Source organism: Mobula birostris, chromosome 19 (genome assembly GCF_030028105.1).
Source record: "Mobula birostris isolate sMobBir1 chromosome 19, sMobBir1.hap1, whole genome shotgun sequence".
In the NCBI taxonomy this organism is placed as follows: Eukaryota; Metazoa; Chordata; class Chondrichthyes; order Myliobatiformes; family Myliobatidae; genus Mobula; species Mobula birostris.
The window spans coordinates 4,871,216-4,888,112 of record NC_092388.1 but is presented as its reverse complement, the minus strand read 5'-3'; the positions used below and the strand labels follow the sequence as shown (position 1 = coordinate 4,888,112).

Sequence of the window (16,897 nt, the reverse complement as noted above, 5' to 3'; positions counted from 1 at the left end):
AACTTGCTCTATAAATCAGTTATTGTTATTATTTTCTCTTTGGAGTGAAGGAGGATGAGAGGTAACTTGATAGAGATGTACATTTTGATAAGAGACTTTTTCCCAAGGCAGAAATCACTAATATGACAGAACATAATTTGAAGGTGATTGGAGGAAAGTATAGGAGGGATGTCACACAAAGAGTGGAGGGTCCATGGAACACACTGCCAGGGGTGGTGGTAGAGACAGATACATTAGGGACATGGATGATAGAAGAATGGAGGACTGTGTGGAAGTGAAGGATTAGATTGGTCTTGGAGACGATACAGAGTCGGCTCAAAACTCTGGACCAAAGGGCCTGTAACTGTGCTGTCGTGTTCTATGTGGCTCCTTTGCATCACTGTTTTTTTAAATTGATGTCCTGGATGGTGAGGACACTTCATGATGGATATCTTTTGAAGATGTCCCCAACTCTAACCCACAATATGATGGCATTTCCATTATCTGTTTATGCTTATGTTTATCTTGAATCATGGAGGAAGAATGTATCCTATTTTTAAAATTAGCTGAAAGTGTGTGGAATGCCGTGCCAGGGGTGGAGGTACATACCTTAGGGATATTTAAGAGTCTCAGATTAGCTGATTAATTACGTGCCCTGTCGTATTACATAGGCAGCCATCGTCTTTGACCATGATTGTTGTTGGCAGGTTTTTCTACAGGAGTGGTTTGCTTTTTCTTTCTTCTGGTCAGTGTCTCTACAAGACGGGTGACCCCTGCCACTATCAATACTCTTCAGAGATTGGCCTGCTTGGCTTCAGTGGTGGCATAACCAGGACTTGTGATGTGCACCAGCTGCTCATAAGACCATCCACCACCTGCTCCCGTGGCTTCACGTGACCCTGATGGGGGGCTAAGCAGGTGCATCACCTTGCCCAAGGGTGACCTGCAGGCTAGCAGAGGGAAGGAGTGCCTTACACCTCCATCCTGCCACCTCACTTTGGTAGGCACGTAGATGATAAAAACATGGAGGGGGATGTAGGAAGGAAGGGTTACATTGATCTTGGAGTATTTAAAAGGTTGGCCAAACATCATTGTCCAAAAGGCCTGTACCGTGCTGTAGTGTCCTATGTTCTAAGTGCATAAAGCTAAAATAATGACAAAACATATCAGCATGAAGTAGTTACCAAAATTTAATTTGACACAGTTGCGCTCTGAGGGAGTTCCCAGTGTTCGTCTCCAGCAATCCAGGTTTAATCCTGGTTCTCAGTGCCTTCTCTATGAAGTTAGCATGAACCCTTGACCAGATGGGTTTCTGGCAACTGCCTCATGTCTCATGCCTCCAAGACCGGCATCTTGTATGTTCATTGACCATTGTAAGTGTGCTTTGAGGAGGAGAATCCAGGGGAAATCTTTAGTATGTCACCAAAGGCACTCACAAATTTCTCCAGCTGTACCGTGGAGAGCATTCTGTCTGGTGGCATCACCATCTGACCACTGTAGCAGGTCAAAAAAGGCAGCAGAAGGTGGTAGACTCAGGCAGCGCCATGGACACTGGCCTCCCCAGCACTGAGGGCATCTTCAGGATGTCAGCATCCATCATCCAGGACATGTCCTCTTTTCATTGCTACCGTCAGAGAGAAGGTACAAGTGCCTGGAGACCCACACTCAATGCTTTAGGAACAGCTTATTCCCCTCTGCCATCAGGTTTCCGAATGGTTCATGAAACCTCACTATTTAGCTCGTTTTTGCATTATTTATTTATTTTTTGATCTTTCTTATTGTAACTTTTTAAGTATTGCAGTGTACTGCTGCCGCAAAACAACAAATTTCATGAACACAAAATACGCTGCAGATGCTGGGGTCAAAGCAACACTCACAACACGCTGGAGGAACTCAGCAAGTCGGGCAGCATCCGTGGAAATGATCAGTCAACGTTTCGGGCCGGAACCCAGACAAAGGGTTCTGCCCCGAAACGTTGACTGATCGTTTCCACGGATGCTGCCCGACCTGCTGAGTTCCTCCAGCGTGTTGTGAACAAATTTCATGAAATACAGTGATAATAATCCTGATTCTGAATTGCTGGGAGAGGAAGGACAATAAATGTGTTGGATGAGTATAAATCAGTCATTTTTGCGGTCTTGGTGGGCCACGGGACCTGTTTGTTTCCTTGTCTTATGACACTGTGATTCCATGGACATCTCTGGACACTCATCTCAATCCTTGGAGGAATCTGCAACACTGTGGTGTACACATGCCGTGCCTTCCTCATCTCCGACTGATACCTGCCATAATGCTTTGTGTTCGGTGCCACCCCTACCAATAACCTTCTAGTTTAGCAGTTCCATCGTCACTGAAAAGAAAAAGGTAGATTTAAAAAGATTAGTTTCATTTATCATGAGGATTGAAACATTGGAGTGAACAGTGAAATGCATTATCTGCGTCGGATGGTGCAGACAGTGGTGGGAATTGAACCCAGGTTGCTGGTGCTGTAAAGCTTTGTGCTAACCGCAGCCCTACCATGCTGCTCTCCTGAGTGACCTCATTTAGTCACTGCAACTGTTGTAGAAACTTCAGTAACCCTCATTATTTCTCTTTTGTGTCACTTTGAAGGTTACATACCGAGTTATCTGGACAAAGATGAGCTCTGTGTTGTGTGCGGGGACAAAGCCACAGGCTACCATTATCGTTGCATTACCTGTGAGGGGTGTAAGGTGAGTGAGTCCTCCAGCAGTCATGAGTGCTGCAAATCTTTCCTTGTCAATACTTCCCTCTGCTTAGATCCTTCTCCCCAGCTTTAAAACCGATGGATAATCCTCTTCCATGGTAACACTCCAACCATCCTTTACTCTCAAGTCCTCAATCACGTCATCATTTCCCAGATCTATGTCTTGCTTTTGCCGCAGTTTTAGAAATCTGACTGCAGAAACAAATTTAAAATAATGAACTGGCTTCTTGCTCCTTCCTTTCCAGCCCTGATGAAGGGTCTCAACCTGAAACGTCGACAGTTTATTCCCCTCCATAGATGCTGCCTGACCTGCTGAGTTCCTCGAGCATTTTGTGTGTGTTACTCTGGATTTCCAACATCTGCAAAATCTCTGTGTTTAAAATAATAAAGCGTATTCATTTATTCTTGGTGTAAATTGCCAGAGGACATGGTCAGAGAGTGCTGCCACTATTCGGTTTTGGAATTGGTTTATTAGTGTTATACGTACCAAGATCGACTGAAAAGCTTGTCTTGCGTACTGCTCATACAGATCAAAATCATTACACAGTGCACTGAGATAAAATAAATTAAAACAATAACAATGCAGAATAAGATGTAACAGGAACAGTTTAAATCTGTTCCTTCCACCAAATTAAAGCGACCCTGATCAGAGGACTAATTGTACCACATACAAATTGCTGGAGGAACTCAGCAGGTCAGACAGCTTCTATTAAAATGAATAAGCAGTCAGGGTTTCAGACCGAGACTGTTCATTAGCAAACAGACATCATTTCTGACCTGGCTTTGTGCATTCTGTTTCTACCTCCTGCAGCCTTTGGATGCAACATCCTTTATTTATTTATTGAGAGGCACAATGCCGAGTGGGCCCTTCTGGCTCGTTGAGGTGCACTGCCCAACAACCCCCATTACCCCGATTTAATCACGGGACAATTTCCAATGACCAGTTATCCTTCACGGTATGTCTTTAGACTGTGGGAGGGAACTGGAGCACCCGGGGAAAACACATGCATTCCACTGGGAGGACATATCGATTCTTTGAAGAGGACACTGGGATGGAACTCCATACTCCGACACCCCAAGCTGGAGTAGCATTACGCTAACCGCCTGACTTGCTATCTTGCTGCTTCAAGGACTGAACCCCACTCTTAGCTACCCAGATGTCACCTTTGGTGACGGCATCCTTGCTTACCACCTGCTCTTCTTCCCAGCTGCTCAAGCATAAACCCTCAGCGTATTCTGGCATTGCAGAGGGTCCAGAGGATATTCACGAGAATGATCCTGGGAATGAAAGGGTTAATGTAACATCTCTATTTCCTGAGGAGACTGAGGTCCTTTAACATCTGCCGGATGATGCTGAGGATGTTCTACGAGTCTGTGGTGGGCAGTGCTATCATGTTTGCTGTTGTGTGCTGGGGCAGCAGGCTGAGGGTAACAGACACCAATAGAATCAACAAACTCATTCGTAAGGCCAGTGATGTTGTGGGGATGGAACTGGACTCTCTGACGGTGGTGTCTGAAAAGAGGATGCTGTCCAAGTTGCATGCCATCTTGGACAATGTCTCCCATCCATTACATAAAGTACTGGTTGGGCACAGGAGTACATTCAGCCAGAGCCTCATTCCACCGAGATGCAACACTGAGTGTCATAGGAAGTCATTCCTGCCTGTGGCCATCAAACTTTACAACTCCTCCCTTGGAGGGTCAGACACCCTGAGCCAATAGGCTGGTCCTGGACTTATTTCCTGGCATAATTTACGTATTACTATTTAACTATTTATGGTTTTATTACTATTTAATTATTTATGGTTTATTACTATTTATTATTTATGGTGCAACTGTAACAAAAACCAATTTCCCTCGGGATCAATAAAGTATGACTATGAGGAGCATTTGATGGCTTTGGGCCTGCACCCACTGGAGTTGAGAAGAATGAGGTTGGAGGTTGTCATTGAAACTTATCGAATATTGAAGGGCCGAGACAGAGTGGGATGTGAAGAAGATGTTTCCAATGGGGTTCCCCCCTCATTCAAATGCTCCTCATATATTAACTCTTTCAGTCCTGGGATAATTCTCTACCTTATTCCCCGTTGTTCACTACCTGAACTTGTGGACATTTTCCCATCATATCAATTGCCCCCGCCTCCCCATCTTCCACTGTATCTCCCAAAAATCTCTGCTCTGATCCCCATCTCCTCTTTGACTAAGTGTTTGATTGTTACTTGTAATATTTCCTTCCCGGGTCTAATTTTATTGTGGCACAGAGTCGTTTATTTGGAGTTTTAAGAAGAAATTCTCACTTACAAGTAGTTATTATTCCACATTTTAGTTACAAATGCTTCCAAAAGTAGTAAATCTTTTAAGTAAAGCTGTAAATACTAAAAACATCCAAAAATCAAAATATTGTGATAAGGTGCAAGTGTTGACTCTACCACTCATGTTCTCAATGTTATTTAGTAGTTACTTATTATTATTATTAAAGTTCAAAGTAAATGTTATTATCACAGTGTGTGCAAATCTATTGATGTATGTCACCACATACGACCCTGAGATTCATTTTCTTGTAGGCATACTTGACAAATCTGTAGAATAATGACCATAACAGAATCATTGAAAGACTACCCAACCTGGACGCTCAACCAGAGTGAAGAAGACAAGAAACTCTGCAAATGCAAAAAGAAAGAAATAATAATAATAAAAAAAAATAACTAAGCAATAAATATCAAGAATATGAGATAAAAAGTCCTTGAGAGTGAGTCCTTTGGTTGTGGGAACATTTCAATGACAGGGCAAGTGAAGTTGAGTGAAGTTATCCCCTCTGGTTCAAGATCCTTATGGTTGAGGGGTAATAACTGTTCCTGAACCTGGTGGTGTGAGTCCTGAGGCTCCTGTACATCCTTCCTGGTAAACTGTGAGAAGAGAGCATGTCCTGGGTGGTGGGGTCTCTGATGACAGATGCTGCTTTCCTGTGACAGTGCTCTGTGTAGGTGTGCTCAACGGTGGGGAGGGCTTTATACATGTTGGACTTGGGGTGGGGGAGAGGGGAGAACATATCCATTACTTTTATTTTTAACAACTACTATTATTATTTGGGGTTTTTTGTATTTGCAGAGTTTGTCTTCTATTACACATGTTGTTTGTCTTTATTTGTGTGAAGTTTTTCATTAATTCTATTGCATTTCCTTGTTCTACTGTGAATGTTCGCAAGAAAATGAATCTCAGGGTAGTATATAGTGACAGGTACATACTTTGATAATAAATCAACTTTGAACTTTTACTTCCATGTCACGATAGCGTAGTGGCTAACACCACACTTTACCCATAGATGCTGCCCACCCTGATGGGTGCAGCATTTTCATATTTTGTCTGAAAGGTATTCGATGACTGCTCAGTATAAAAGGTGGTGCTGAATCTGTGCTATACGCTTACTAATGTCGTCTTAATCCTGTCTTGCATAAATCCAGCCAAAACCCCATTTACCATTATCCTTATTGACGCCTCTTCCAGTATGACTTACATCATCATAATGTACAGATTGCTGTTGGACACAGTTCTGGAAAAGAATTCCAAAAATCAAGCTAAATTTGGCAGCCACTAAGCTTCATCAAACAACCTATAGGAGCAACATCACAGTTCCGCCCATCGAGGGAGAGGGTTAGCGGGCATCAGAAGGGAGCACTGAATGAATCGAAGGTTAATCATACACGTTATTCTGCAGGTCATAGCGTATATCATCCTACCTCCCACAGCTTGTGCTCTCGGTATTATTTTTTATTTGCACCATTTGTCTGCTTTTGCATATGATTAATTGTCGGTTTTAGTTTATGGGTAGTTTTTCATAAACTCTATTGTATTTCTTTTTCTCCTATAAGTGTACCCGGTGAATTGTCCTCCAATTCATTGCCACATCCACTGGGTATATTTAAGACAGAGGGTGATTAATCCTTGATGAGTCAGCAGATGAAAGGTTATGGGGAGAGGGCAGGAGATTGGGGCTGAGAGGAAAATTGGGTCACCCGTGATGAAATGGCAGAGCAGACTTGAATGGGCAAATGGCTTAATTTTTTCTCCTATCATGGACGTATTGACTTAGAGTTTTTCACAAATTTTATTGCATTTTTTCCCCTGTAAATACCTGCAAGAAATTGAATCTCAGGGCTGTTTATGGTAATATATATGTATTTTGATAACAAATTTACTTTGAGATTTAAATAGCAATGTGACTACACTCTGGAGTGAAACTGGTTAGTAAGACAGCCAATAAAATAGCTAGCTGTGCAGACTGAATATAAAACAGGACAGTATAGGCCCTTCGGCCCACAGTGTTGTGTTGACCTTTAAACCTAGTCTAAGATCAGTCTTTCCCATGTAGCCCTCCATTTTTCTTTCACCCACATGCTGTAATATTTTATTTAGAAATACAGCATGGAACAGGCCTTTCCAGTCCAACCAGCCACTCTGCCCAGCACCCTGCTGATTTAACCCCAGCCTAATCACAAAACAATTTACAATGACCAGCGGGGCTAAAAAGTTTGTGAACCCTGTAGGATTTTCTCTATTTCTGCATAAGTATGACCTAAAATGTGATCAGATCTTCATGTGCCCTAAAACTAAATAAAGAGAACCCAATTAAATAAATAACACAGAAAACATTCTAAAATAAATGATTTATTGAGAAAAATGTTCTAATATTACATATATTTGTTGGAAAAAGTATGTGAACCTTGGCTTTCAGTAACTGGTGTGACCACCCTTGTACAGCAATAATTTCAACCAAACGTTTCTGCTAACCGTTGATCAGTCCTGCATGTCGGCTTGGGGGAAGTTCAGGCCATTGCTCCTTACAAAACTGTTTCAACTCTGGTGGGCTTCCTTTCATGAACTGCTTGCTTCAGGTCCTTCCACAACATTTCTATAGGATTAAGGTCAGGACTTTGACTCGGCCATTCCCAAACATTAATTCTTTTCTTTTTAAACCATTCTGTTGTTGATTTACTTGTCTTTCAGATCATGGTATTGTTGCATTATCCAACTTCTATTAAGCTTCAGGTGACGGACTACTGCCCTGACATTCTCCTGTAAAATGCCTTAATACAACTTGGAATTCATTGCTCCCTCAATGATTGCGAGCTGTCCAGGCCCTGAGGCAGCGAAACCATGATGCTCCTTCCACCATGCTTCACGGTTGGGATGAGGTTTTGGTGTTGGTGTGTAGTGCCCTTTTTCCTTCAAACATGCAATCCACACTTCAGCCAAAAGGTTCAACTTCTGTCTCATCTGTCCAGAGAACATTGTCCCAGAAGCCTTGTAGAACATCCAGGTGGTCTTTTGCAAACTTGAGACATGCAGCAATGTTTTTTTGGAGAGCAGTGGTTTTCTCCATGGTGTCCTTCCATGAACACCACTCCTGTTCAGTGCTTTTCTTATAGTGGACACGTGAACAAAGACCTTAGCAAGTTCTAGAGATTTCTGCAGGTTTTTTGCTGTTAACCTGGGTTCTTTTTCACCTCCTTCAGCATTGCACATTGTGATCTTTGCAGGAGACCCACTCCTAGGAAGAGTAGTAACAGTACTGAATTTCATCCATTTGTAGATAATTTCTCTAACTGTGGACTGATAAACACTCAGGTCTTTAGAAATGCTTTTGTTGCCTTTTCCAGCTTCATGCCTCTCTACAATTCTTCTCCTAAGGTCCTCAGAAAGTTGTTTTGATCGAGGCACGGTGCTCAAAAAAAGACCTTTCTTGAGAAGAGCAGGCTCTGTCAGTAGCCTGACTTTGTGTGTCTTTTTTATAGGGCAGGACACCTCTACAGCCCACACCTCCAATCTCATTTCATTGATTGGAACGCCTGACTCCAAATAGCTTTTGTAGAAGGTATTACCCTAGAAGTTCACATACCTTTTCCAACAGTTACATGTAATATTGGATCATTTTTCTCAATAAATAAATGAACAAGTATAATGTTTTTGGTGTTATTTATTTAATTGGGTTATCTTTATCTAGTTTAAGGGCTTACATGAAGATCTGATCACATTTTAGGTAATATTTATGCAGAAACAGAGAAAATTCTACAGGGGTGACAAACTTTCTAGCACTACTGTAAGAGTCTCTTAAATGTCCCTATTGCAAGGATTCCCAACCTGGGGTCCTCGGACCCCTTGGTTAATTGATGTGGTCCATGGCATCAACAAGGTTGGCAACCCCTGCCCTAATGTATCTATCTTTACCACCAACTGAGAGTGTCGCCACACTTCCAGCGCCAACATAGCATGCCCACGATGCTCCAAACATGGCATGCCCAAATGCCCACAGTATCAGGATACGACAGGACACAAGAAAGGCCGAACTCCCGACGAATGAAGTAATCTCCTACTACAAAATTAGTGCACACACTGAAGGTTGTAGGATTTTACTGAGCTCCATTTTGTCTGTGTGTAATGTCACTTTGTATTAAGACGAAGTAAAGGAATACCTTCTTATAAATTCTAGTCTTCTGATTTTAGGGTTTCTTTAGGAGAACCATACAGAAGAATCTTCATCCGACGTACAGCTGTAAACACAATGGAAAATGCATCATTGATAAAATTACAAGGAACCAGTGTCAAGAATGCCGGTTCAAAAAGTGCATTGCTGTCGGCATGGCAACTGACTGTAAGCAAGCTTCATATCACCTTGTCAACTGTATCAATTTTTTTATTTTTTAAATTAGTCTTCCCTCTAGAATTTTTACTGACAAATTTACAGTTAGTCAATAAGGATCAAGGATCAGCTTTATTCACTATTTACATGTATTAGGTGTGTTGGTCAGAGTGAGACAGTGCAACCAAAAAGCAACAGTCAACAATTATAAAGAATAAAGAAATATACAAGACATAGAGTTAGAACTTAAAGTACAGACATGAGGTGTTGTGTTGGAGATACGTCTCCACCAAAGGAGGTGCAAGGTGCTTCTTCCCTCCACTCGCCTGCAGGTCACCCTTGGGCAAAGTGTAGCCCCTTCTTAGCACCCCCCCCCCGGATCAGGGCCTCGTGAAGCCATGGGAGCAGGTGGTGATGGTCGTACGAGCAGCTGGAGCACATCACAAGTCCTAGTTATGCGACTGCTGATGCCAGGCAGACAATCTCTGAAGAGTATTGATAATGGCTGGGCTCACCCATCTTGTAAAGACACTACCCAGAAGAAAGCAATAGCAAACCACTTCTACAGAATAATTTGCCAAGAACAATCATAGTCATGGAAGGAGCATGAGTGCCCACATCGTACAACACAGCACATAATGAATAACAGTACATTTACATGTATTGGCAATTTGCTATGGTGCGTTGGTCAGGGCGTGACATGCAAAAAAATCAATATTCAGCAATTATGAAGAATTATATAAAAATTAAAATTAGTGTTTAAAGTACAGATACAGAATAAAATATGTGTTAATACATAAATAGCAGCATGTACTTACCCACTGCCCGTTACACTACTGGTGTTTAGGGAGCAGGGAAGCTCCTCCATCCCTGTCTGCCCTTGGCCAGATTCTCCCGGGTGGAGACTCCGGAATATCGTCACACTCAGATGTTGAAGAATACTTCATTACTGTTTTGTTTGACCAGTCAGGGTTGTTACCCCTGTGCTGAACCCCTGAACCTGGAGGGTCGGTGGACCACTCTTAGTCTGGCCCCTACCCTTTGACCTGTGGCTCTCCCAAGTGCCAAAGCATAAAGCCGGGACTCCAGCCAGCATAGCTCTCCGGGTCATTGAGGCACACAAGCCTCCAAAGGCTGTGGTTCTCTTGGAGGGTTTATATTCTAAACAACATTATGAAAAATGATTTAAAATGTTTACAGTGTAGGGCAGTGATGAGGTTGGTAGATAGAGGGGCTCTGACTAAAATGGTTAATCACTGCGCAGTCGACCCACAATTTTGGCCAGTTTTGATGCCAGTTGAAACTAAATGTCCCCTTGTGCATCACCCACAACTCTCCTTTGTCTTCATTTTCATGTGTCTGTCTAAAGACCTCTTAAACTGAACCAAACTGCCTGTTTCCACAACTACCCCTGGTAACCCATCCCATACAACTTTCACTCTCTGTGTAGAAATGCCTGCCCCTCACATCACCTTATAAACCACCCCCCCCCCCGATCTTAAAATCAGGTGATATTATGTGTTTATAAAGTTTATAACTGAAAGATGTTCCTGTAGGAATAAAGTGTATTTCAGGAAATTAGGGGACTCGAACTCTTTATTTAGCACTTTTGGCTTCTACTTCAAGTTTCCAGGACTCGGTGACGTATCCGTAAAAGCCTGGCAGTGCCTGAAAGATATTATCCCGAAGAGATGTGTGTAGTCCCAGTGAACTAGCTGTTTAGTAGGGAGAACCTAGAGTACTGTGTTTTAGACGCATCTATATGTCTCTCTGGTGCTTGCCGCACCCTCCCCCTCCCTTTCTCTTTTCCCAACCATAATTCCCCTCTCCCTGCCCTTTTCCCTCTCTCAGTCCTCAGTAGAGACCCATATCAGAATCAGGTTTATCATCACTCACATATGTCAAGAAATTTGTTTTTTTTTGTGGCAGCAATACAATGCAATACAATGCAATTTTTTCTTGTGGCAGCAATAAAATTATGATGATACTGTATATAAGCTATATATAAGTTCCTGAGACTTTTGGACTATACTGTATTAATAACATTACTGCTGTCAGGTTAATGTAGTAGCAATCATAGAAAAGGTGTTAACTTTGCTATTTCCTTTCTTGCGTAATTAGTGGTGTTGGATGACGGCAAACGGCTAGCAAAACGTAAACTAATTGAAGAGAACAGAGAGAAGAGGCGACGAGAGGAGCTGACAAAAACACTCGCTAATAAACCGGAACCCACAGACGAGGAATGGGAACTTATACGAACAGTAACTGAGGCGCACATGGCCACCAACGCCCAGGGAGACCGCTGGAAGCAGAGGAGAAAATTTCTGGCAAGTTCCTTGGCAGTAGGTGAAAAATTAGGCTTTGAGCATTTCCTTGCAGAATTAAGCGGTTCTGTGTTTTGTCTATGTTTTGAGAACAAGGGTCTGAGGAAAGACTATCTCCCCAAATGGAATAATAATGATGTGAGAATTCACAAATATTCTTTGCTACCAAGAGCTTATAAGTACAGATCAAGGGACAGCTCTCCTCAAAGTACGGTGCAGATGCCACTACACCACCATCCTATAACAGAGTGACCAAAACTGTTCACAATACTCCAAGTGTGTCCTCACCAGCAACTTAAATAACTACAATATATTGTCCAAACTCCCAAACTCAATGCCCTGAATAACCAAGGCCAGCATGTTAAAAAATGCCCTCATCAGTACCCAAAATGGCACTCACTGTGTGGCCAGATACCCTGGGCTATTTAATATACCCAAGTCATTGGGTATAGTAAAGTGGAGGTTGATGGGTCGTTGGTTAGTGAGTGCGGTAATCATTACGGGGAGAAGGCCGGAGAATGGGGTTGATAAGATGCCCGAAGCCGCTCACGACACTCCAAATGTGGTCTGATCAATGCCTTATAAAGCCTTGGCAATGCATACTTCTGTACATCTATTCTCTAAACTCAGGGACATTTCAATCTCCACCTAGCCTGCTACTGATTCCTCCCTCCAGTTACCAGAGCAAACTTCCCCTCATGATCCAAAAGACTCTTCCAGCTCTCTGTCTAAAAGGACGCCCTTCTCTTCTGAGGTTGTACCCTCTGGTCCTGGACTCTCACACTATTACCATAGAAACTACAGCACAGTAACAGGCCTTTTGGCCCTTCTTGGCTGTGCCGAACCATTTTCTGCCTAGTCCCACTGACTTGCACACGGACCATATCCCTCCATACACCTCCCATCCATGTATCTGTCCAATTTATTCTTAAATGTTAAAAAGAACCCACATTTACCACCTCGTCTGGTAGCTCATTCCATACTCCCACCACTCTCTGTGTGAAGAAGCCCCCCCTAATGTTCCCTTTAAACTTTTCCCTCCTCACCCTTAACCCATGTCCTCTGGTTTTTTTCTCCCCTTGTCTCAGTGGAAAAAGCCTGCTTGCATTCACTCTATCTATACCCATCATAATTTTATATACCTCTATCAAATCTCCCCTCAATCTTCTACGCTCCAGGGAATAAAGTCCTAACCTATTCAACCTTTCTCTGTAACTGAGTTTCTCAAGTCCCAGCAACATCCTTGTAAACCTTCTCTTCACTCTTTCAACCTTATTTATATCCTTCCTGTAATTTGGTGACCAAAACTGAACACAATACTCCAGATTCGGCCTCACCAATGCCTTATACAACCTCATCATAATGTTCCAGCTCTTATACTCAATACTCTGATTAATAAAGGCCAATGTACCAAAAGCTCTCTTTACGACCCTATCTACCTGTGACGCTACTTTTAGGGAATTTTGTATCTGTATTCCCAGATCCCTCTGTTCCACTGCACTCCTCAGTGCCTTACCATTAACCCTGTACGTTCTACCTTGGTTTGTCCTTCCAACATGCAATACTTCACACTTGTCTGTATTAAACTCCATCTGCCATTTTTCAGCCCATTTTTCCAGCTGGTCCAAGTCCCTCTGCAGGCTCTGAAAACCTTCCTCACTGTCTACTACACCTCCAATCTTTGTATCATCAGCAAGTTTGCTGATCCAATTTACCACATTATCATCCAGATCATTGATATAGATAACAAATAACAATGGACCCAGCACTGATCCCTGTGGCACACCACTAGTCACAGGCCTCCACTCTGAGAAGCAATTCTCTACCACCACTCTTTGGCTTCTTCCATCGAGCCAATGTCTAATCCAATTTACCACCTCTCCATGTATACCTAGCGACTGAATTTTCCTAACTAACCTCCCATGCGGGACCTTGTCAAAGGCCTTACTGAAGTCCATGTAGACAATATCCACTGCCTTCCCTTCATCCACTTTCCTGGTAACCTCCTCGAAAAACTCCAATAGATTGGTCAAACATGACCTGCCACGCACAAAGCCATGTTGACTCTCCCTAATAAGCCCCTGTCTATCCAAATGCTTGTAGATTCTGTCTCTTAGTACTCCCTCCAATAATTTACCTACTACTGACGTTAAACTTACTGGCCTATAATTTCCCGGATTACTTATCGATCCTTTTTTAAACAATGGAACAACATGAGCCACTCTCCAATCCTCCGGCACCTCACCCGTAGACACCGACATTTTAAATATTTCAGCCAGGGCCCCTGCAATTTCAACACTAGTCTCCTTCAAGGTCCGAGGGAACACCCTGTCAGGTCCCGGGGATTTATCCGCTTTAATTTTCCTCAAGACAGCAAGCACCTCCTCCTTTTCAATCTGTACGGTTTCCATGATCTCACTACTTGATTCCCTCAATTCCATACATTTCATGCCAGTTTCCTTAGTAAATACAGATGCAAAAAACCCATTTAAGACCTCCCCCATTTCACTATTGGAAACATCCTGCCCACATCCCTTTAAACAGAGTGAAGTTGAAGTTTCATTGTCACACAAACACCCGTGAGTGTAGCCTAACAAAATAGTATTCCTCTGCACCAAGCTGTAAAACACAGTACTAACAGTTACACACAATTCAAGCACGTAGAGTACATATAAGATAGCAGTAAAATACAGTTACACAAAAAAATACATAGCCCAAGACCCTGAGTCCGTGAATGTTGTAGCGGTCTGTAGTCGAACCAAGTACAGCTTGTTTTCTGCTGAGCGAACACTGGGGGACAGCACCAACTCCAGCTTGGACAGTGCACCACACCAGCTCCGGTGGAGCACAAGGACTTCGGCGCCTCTCTCCTGGGTGGCTGTAAACAGGCAACATCATGGCTTGAGGCCTAGTCCTGACTACAAATGAGGCACGCAGCTCCCCTGCCATCCGCCAATAAGTCAGTGGATTGGACTTGCAGCATTCCACATTAACAATGTCAAACAGGTTCTTACACTCATAAGAAAAGCGACTAAGACGATAACTTGGTGTTAGGCTCTCCCAATTGCTTTGATCGTGATATTACTGATGCCCCAGAGGATTGGAGAATATGGCTACGTTGCTGTTCTGTTTAAGTAGGGCAACAGAGACAAACCAGAAAATTGTAGGGCAGTGGTTGGAAAACTCTTGGAGAAAATACTTGTGTCCTCACTGGCTATAGGAGCAGTACCAGAAGTTTGGAGATGGCAAATGCAGACATCCCACCTCTCCCGGAAGCTCCGGGAGTCTCCCGCATATTAATAGCAGCTCCCTGACGCCTGCAAATTATATAGACTATGTTGGAAATGAGAGGAAGAGGGAGAGCGGGAGCAGGAGCGAGAACTGGAGCGGCAGCGAGATCCAGAGCGGGAGCAAGAGCGAGCATCCTGATTGATCTCTGTTTGTGCTAAGTAGACCTATCAGTTTTCTCTGTGAGTGGGCTTTACAGTCGACCTCTGTCTCTCCATCAGTTCAGTTTCATGTCCTGCACTGCCATGGCAAAGTGTTTCAAAAAAAGAAAATATAAAACACAATTCACCCCGGACTACACTAAAGTGTACCCCTGCCTAATAGGGGTCAAAATAATGACAGTGTTGCTCGCCGCACTGTTTGCGACAGTGACTTTTCTATTGCCCATGGTGGGTTAAGACTGTAAAAGACATGTTGAGGTGAGTTTAACAGGTGTCATTCGTTCATTAGCATAGCTAACGTTATTTAAACTAGCTGGCTAGCTGCTAAGGAGCTACTCTATTCATGTCTTACATGATGAGGCCAAGCTCCCTGTAAATGTGCTTAAAGTTGTAATAGAATTAAAAAACGACTCCAGGATAATATATAAGTACATATTTTAATATCACATTTTCTGCATATACCCAGTTTACAGATTACAGATTGGTTTACAGATTACAGATTGGTTTACTGATTACAGATTGGTTTACTGATTAGACAAAATCACTAAACAAAAGTATTACATAAGACAATATAATAAGGATACACCTTATGCTTTTATTTCTTTTAGGGACCACAACATATTAGGGAGGCTAATCGCAGGGAAGGCTGCTCAAGTATATCACAGTTCTTTGAGCAGAGCCACATCACAGTACAAGTTTGCAAAAGAAATAGAAAAGCTATTTGCATTAGCATTGAGATTGCCAACAAAATACTCAACAAGGAATATATATATATTTGTGTGTGTGTGTTTGTGTGTGTGTGTGTGTGTGTGTGTGTGTGTGTAAATAGTTTCAATATGTGTCAAATAAATTGTGTTCTTTCATAATCAAATGTCCCGTATACATGCGCCCTTGGAGGTCGATGGGGGGGGTGGGGCGGGTGATGGGGGGGGTGGGATATGGGGTTGCGGGGGGGCGGGAGTGCTGCCTCCCTGAAATGGTGGTGCTATCTCCCTGAAATTAGTTTTTGCAGGGTGGGATGTCTGCAAATGTTTTCCCTTTGTTCAAGAAAGGAAGTAGGGATAATCCTGGGAATTATAGACCAATGAGTGTTACTTCAGTGGTAGGCAAGCTATTGGAGAAAATTACAGGATTTACAAGCATTTGCCGAAGCACAGGCTGATTAGGGATAGTCAACATGGCTTTGTGAGGGACAGGTCATGCCTCACGAGCCTGATTAAGTTCTTCGAGGAAGTGACAAAACAAGCTGATGAAGGTAGAGCAGTGGATGTGGTGTATAGGGATTTTGGTAAGGTGTTTGGCCAGATTCCCCATCATAGGCTCAGTCAGGAGGCATAAGATTTAGGGAAATCTGACTGTGCAGATTCAGAATTAGTTTGCCCATATAAGGAGTGTCATGTGTGACGCCAAGCAGAGCTACCGGACGGATGATGCTAATGAGAGAGATAACGGAAGACAATGGAAAAACATTCAAAATGCTAATAAGAGAGAAGAGAGAGATTAACGAGAAAGAAACACAATTCAGATATTGACAGACCAGTTGCTTTGAACCTGAACTGTTTGAAGTTTGATGGACAGGTGATACCCCAGCAGGGGGATAAAAAGAATAGGTTTGCTAAGGCACAACACGCCATGAGACCCTGGAAAGAGCAGTGTGCCCCCACAAGTTGGTCGGAGTTTGGAGGACCGGTTCGCGGGAACCGATCAGAGGCTCACAGGGTGTAAAGGTACGATCGGTGGGAACTTGGGATGTGTGTCCGCCCTTGCCTGGGTGTCGGGTTCA

General features: G+C 43.0%; 1 protein-coding gene across 4 annotated transcripts in view; it reads left to right on the top strand.

Moving 5' to 3' along the window:
• The window catches only part of thrb (thyroid hormone receptor beta), a 206,426-nt gene that overhangs the window by 149,685 nt on the left and 39,844 nt on the right, over positions 1–16,897 (top strand). For 3 of the 4 annotated variants that reach the window (XM_072283152.1, XM_072283154.1, XM_072283153.1), the window contains exons 4-6: positions 2,590–2,690; positions 9,206–9,353; positions 11,463–11,683. In XM_072283152.1, the coding sequence (XP_072139253.1) occupies positions 2,590–2,690; positions 9,206–9,353; positions 11,463–11,683 (470 nt within the window). The remainder of the gene's footprint in view (positions 1–2,589; positions 2,691–9,205; positions 9,354–11,462; positions 11,684–16,897) is intronic. The other variant, XM_072283155.1, reaches the window with a different exon arrangement.